This window comes from Octopus bimaculoides, chromosome 3 (genome assembly GCF_001194135.2).
Source record: "Octopus bimaculoides isolate UCB-OBI-ISO-001 chromosome 3, ASM119413v2, whole genome shotgun sequence".
Lineage (NCBI taxonomy): Eukaryota > Metazoa > Mollusca > Cephalopoda > Octopoda > Octopodidae > Octopus > Octopus bimaculoides.
In genome coordinates this window covers 137,167,233-137,173,272 of record NC_068983.1, presented here as the reverse complement: position 1 = coordinate 137,173,272, position 6,040 = coordinate 137,167,233, and the positions used below count along the sequence as shown (strand labels likewise).

Below are 6,040 nucleotides of genomic sequence, written 5' to 3'. Positions count from 1 at the left end.
ATATATATATATATATATATATATATATACATATATATATATATCATATAGATATATATATATCATTGGGTGAAATGTAATTCCTTATTTAAAGTCTCATTTTGCTTCCCACCATCTACGTCTCTACATTTGTTACTTCTCGTTATTTTTCTATCATTAGTCTCCCGGGGTTAAGATAATTTCCAACCCGGCCGATAGTCCTCAGCATCCATATTTCAGACACAGTACCATTACTATCACCACCACCAACAATGAGATATGAAGAAATACGCTGAGATTCCAAATAACATGCAGCAGTCTGTCTACCCACCCACCTAGTCACGTCATCCTCACAAACACAACCTCTGCTCTGTCTCAGTGTCACTTTGTTACTCCTTCGTCACGTGGTGCCTCCCCCATTCAGTCAATACTGGTTATAGTAATAGTAGTAGTAGTTGTAACTACTACTATTACAACCACCACCACTCATTCGATCGGTCCTCACCTACCTCCGCTATTACCGTGGTGAGTCTGTGGGTGTGGAATAGTAAGTAGCTGATAAACTCGTAATGTTTGTTGTTCGGCAGCATCAAAAGAATGAACCTGCTGGTTCCCAGATTTTATAGTCTGGCTAGAGCATCTACATCACCATCACGAAATAACATACATCCTTGCTAGCTGCCATCTATTTACACATACTCCAATGTTTACACTTATTTTTACGTAAAACTTTATCAATGTTCCCTCATCTGAAAAGATAACGCTCCAAAAAGAATTCATTCAAAATAAGACATTCACTTCGTCCATCATTGCTTTCGCAAGTCCTGCAGAATTTTTCTTTGAAATTTCATATTTACATTTTAAAATATATAATCTTGCAACAAACTTTATTCTCTTGGAACTCGAACTCTCATATCAAGGTTTTACGAGCAGTTTTTATTAGTTGGTTTATTATTTTCATAGTTAAACGTTGGTTTTTTTCTTCTTCTTCTTACCTTTTACGTGTGCGAACAGCAATAGAAGATACATCAGACAGAAACAGGAAAACCTTCTAATTTACCAACTCTAAGAAATCAAACAACATAGACTGTGATTTAATCGAAAAGAAAGCAAATAACAACAACAAAAAAGAAGATACAAGATCAGTGTCTCTGATATGATGGGAATAAATAACACCGAAAGACTTCGTTTGTATTCTGAGTTTTCATAATCACTTCACCTTAGATTTCCATTTAATACACACATGAATCATTATCATGCTTCTTTGTCACACTTCCCAGTAACACATATAAATAACCTAACCACACAGCCAGTTGCTCTATGTTGCACAACTTTCTAAGCGCAACAAACTCAATGTGACACGTCTGATATTACAAACTGCCGTTAACTATCTCTCTGATACATTCTGTCTTTCTATGCAACAACCCTCTCCCTTTCTTTTCCCTCTGTAATAACTGTTACAAATTCTCTGTAACAGCATTATGTGTTCAGCAAATTTACTTCAAGGGAGTTTTGCTTCTCATCAATATTCAGTCGATACACTTTCAATTAATGGATTTTTTTAAAAGATTTTTTTCATCTACCAGCACTCTTGATCTTACTTTTGTAAACTGGAATTAAGCGAAGGAAGAAAGAATATTTACTAGAGAAATAAAGAAATAAAACGAGAAAGGAGATTTAGGTGCCGTCCAATAATCAATTTAAACAGAGCAAGAGACGAATGTTATCACCGAAACAAGGAAGAAATACACGTATTAATAACTGACCCCACAAATTTTTCCCTCTCCATCCCACTTTTACTGGTACACACACGCGCAAGTGTGTGTGTGAATACATACATACACACACACACACACATATATATATATATATATACAAACTCACTGTGGTATTCTTGATCTTGTTTAAAGACGAGGTAATTCAGTACTCTCTGAATACCATATATATATATATATATATATATATATATATATATATATATATATATATATATATATATATATATATATATATATATACCACACTCTACTCTCACTTTGTGTCATCATGATGCACCACCGACTACTAAATACTATTATCTCACCTTATGATTATCATCATCTTCATCATCATATATCGACTACTTGGTAAAATTACCTATGTAATAATAACCAATTACGAATATAACAAATGACAACAAAAAGTACCATTACCAAAAATTCAATGCATAACAACGAATTAGTTTATTAATAGGATATACAGACACACATATTTGCTTTTAACTCGTACGCACGCACATACATGTATAAAAATATCTATATATAGACGGATATCAATATTGTTATGTGTGTGTGTGTGTGTGTATATATGCGCGAAGTGAAATACAGGTGTGTGTTTTCATCACTGACATCAAGCAATGCAGATACATTAACTGAAAACTAAAAATAACCCACAAAACGACGTCTGTTTATTTGTGGCAAGTTCGAGGTTTCATATTGATGCACCTGTCTGTTACATATTGATGCAAAATTAATTTGCATCCTTACCACAGAAGCTTGTACTGTGTATTTTTGCTATAACTTTTATGTTTTTTCCTTATTGTTTAGATTAGTTTTTTTTTTCTTCTTTTTGTTACCCCCATATGTCGAACAGACATAGTTTGGCCACTTTGACTGAGATCTGGAGTAAACATCAGAATGTTTCATCATCAAGTCCCCGTAGTAGTGGACAACACTACGCAAACCGGGTCTCCTCCACCTTCACCAATCTCATCGGTTCTAGTAGCAGCATCCACTCCGACACACCGCAGCAACAAGGATCACTGCAGACGTAAGTGTGGTACCATTTATTTATTTATTTATATCTATATACATATATATATTTATTTATTTTTTTACTAACAAATCCCTCCGAGGTCATCTTTGCCTTTTATCCTTTCGATAAAATAAAGTATTAGTCAAGCACTTGGTTGATGTAATCGACAGCCCCTCTCTCTCCAAGTTGCCGGTTTCTTGCCTGAAATTGAAAGATTATTATTATTATTATTATTATTATTATTATTATTATTCAGAAACAGAGTGTGAGATAAAAGTCTATGCAACCCTTTACATCCTAAATTCAAGTCCCGCTGTAGTTGACTTCGCTTCTCAATCTTCTAGTCTCGATTGTATCAGTAAAGAAATGGGTTGATGTAATCAAGTAATATACCCCACCTCACCTCCATCCACCGGCAAATGTATGGCATTGTACCTATATTAAAAACCGTTATTGTTATTGCTACTGCCGCATTTTTTTATTATTTTTATTATCGATCGATTTTTTTTCAGTCAACAACTTCAAAGGAAACCTGGAAACATGCACTTACACCGACCCCTAGCTGTCGTACACCTTTTCATTTTGCAGGTGCACATCAGAATTAGTCCGGATAAACGATTATTCCACCTCTTTATCGATATGTAAACCATGTAACTAAGAAATGAAACTTTTGTATAATGATCTTCATTATTTCCATTTATAACTATTAATGTTCTACAACATAAAAAGCACTATCCAACCTGACTCACCGTTCCATTTAATACTTACTGTTAACATAACACAAAAGTACAACAGAATAAATACTCTTTTTAATCGAGATTTTTTTGACCGTTTGGTGTGTGTATGTGTATATATACAGACGTTTACCTAACTTTGCTCAAAGAGTATGGTTAGTTTTAACATTTTAACAACACTAAAAGTGATGTGTGACACCTTGGCCAAAATGGAATTATATCTGTTGTTAAGACATGTATGTATGCACTATTATAACCAGTCTTATGAGGCCAGTGGCTGGCAAAACCTTGAAGTCACTGTCCCTATTTTACATTGTGAAAATAAACAGCATAATCTACACTTGTGCATTGAGTACTTCAGATAAAGCTTGATTGGGTATATCTACGTGAAACACACATCAGTATATATACATGTGTGTGTGAGAGAGAGAGAGAGAGAGAGAGAGAGAAAGAGAAAGAGAAAGAGAAAGATGCTCTATCAACTGAGCTATGCAGGTGTAGGCCTGGCTGTGTGGTTTAGAAGTTTGCTTCCTAACCATATGGTTTTGTGTTCAGTCTTAATGTGTAGCACCTGTGAGTAGATTTAGAGATGGGAACTCAATGAAGTATATTGTATGTGTATGTAAATGTATGTTGTCTTTCCTTATGACATCATCAGATGCTGTCAAACATTTGATGATTTGACTGGATCCAACAGGTCCATGGACTGCATTGTGTACCAGTGTCTGCTTTAGCATGGTTTCTATGGTTAGAGCCCTTTTTAATGCCAACCACTTTACAGCATGTATTGGATACTGTTTTCATGCCACCAACTCTAGTATGGTGGCCATGCAACTTGCAAGACTATGAACCCTAAGTGTAGGGGAGAATGACCTTATGTTAGAAGATGAAGCATTAAAGTATGAAAAAAGAAACCAGAGCAGAACAGGTTTTTGTTCTTGCTATTGAGAGGCTACATAGCTACTCACATTTTAGAAAAGAGGATGATGGGGAACCATTGGGGTGGAGTAGGAAAGATATAAAATAGTGTCAATGAAGTGTCTGTGTGGATACTCAGAGGGAGAAGAAGTGAATAGAGGCAGAACTGTGAGTGTGACTGGGTTGAGGTTGCAAGAGTGTGCAGGAGAGTGAGAGATAGAGACTGGATTAAGGGGTAAATGCAATGAAGAACAAGTGTTGGATGGATAAGTTGGTGAGGTAGGGAAGAGGAGGTGACAACTGTAGAGATTTGATAGGGTTCACAGGTGAATGTAGTTAATGGTAGATGACCAATGATGCTGGGGATGTGTGCGTTGAAGAGCAGCAGAATAGTAATGATGGTACTGTAGACAAGGGAAGGACGAGAGAAAGATGATGGGTGGTTGGGTACAGTGTGAGTGTATGAGAAAAGTAGAGAGAGAGGCCTGCACAATGTGGGACCAATAAGAAATATCGATGTAAGATGTAGTTGTAGAGGACAGTATTAAGGATTTGGGATGTATATCAAGTGAAATGGTTCTGGGTAGTGAGAGAGATTAATGATATCAAGGAAAAGCTGCAGTTAGAGAAATGGAGGGTGATGAGGGTGTCTTGGTGAGGAAATTGGTTATAAAGATCCAGTTGTGTGCACACACACACACACACACTAACAAGACTTAGTTTTGCTAAGTTGTGTAGGTCTTCTTGAGAACGACATGTTGCCAGTTATACCGTACACTAGTCATCTCCTCCATGAGGTTCAAGGTCCTGAAATCTAGCTCTCACTGCTTCATCTCATCTTCCTGGGTCTCTCTCTTTCACATGTCCATACCAGCACAGTCTTCTTTCTTGCACACTACATCTGATTCCTCTTATGCTCGATTATCCTCTCAGCACATTTGTACTATGTCATTTTGGTACACTTACACTGCACATCCAATGGAGCATACTCCATTTATTTCCAGTCTTCTCAAGTCCTTCGCATTCAAGGGCTATGTTTCACTTCCATGCAGCATTACAGTTATAATACAAGTGTCAAATAATCTGCCCTTCATTCTGAGAGAAGAGACCCTTGTTTCTTGTAGGGTAGAGTAACCCTGAACTGTTGTCTATAGTTACCCTGGCTACTGTACTTTCAAAGCAACCACCTACCCTACTAATTATGTCTCCTAGGTAACAAAAACTATCAAATACCTTTTGTGAGCTATCCTCCAGTCATTTAAAAGAATCTGTTTTTGGTATGCTCAGAGTACGCACTGCTCCACGGCATCTGTCACATATACTTTCTCTGTTAGTTATTGCATAATAATTATAAATGATTGTCACTGTTATACAAGCAGTGTCATTCATTTTCATATTCTGAAAGAACATGTCTTGCTATAGGGAAATATTACCTTACACGTATTTGCTTTTATACTCATATGCATGCACATACATGTATATACATATCTATCTATCTATCTATCTATCTATCTATCTATCTATCTATCTATCTATCTATCTATCTATCTATCTATCTATCTATCTATCTACCTATCTACCTACCTACCTATCTATCTATCTATGTATCTATATAT

The 6,040-nt window shown here is 36.1% G+C and overlaps 1 protein-coding gene across 1 annotated transcript in view; it reads left to right on the top strand.

The window, feature by feature from the left end:
* LOC106882992 (proline-rich protein 5-like) overlaps positions 1-6,040 on the top strand; it is a 170,522-nt gene that overhangs the window by 71,768 nt on the left and 92,714 nt on the right. The window contains exon 2 of the mRNA XM_052966565.1: positions 2,611-2,787. Within this exon, the coding sequence (XP_052822525.1) occupies positions 2,611-2,787 (177 nt within the window). The remainder of the gene's footprint in view (positions 1-2,610; positions 2,788-6,040) is intronic.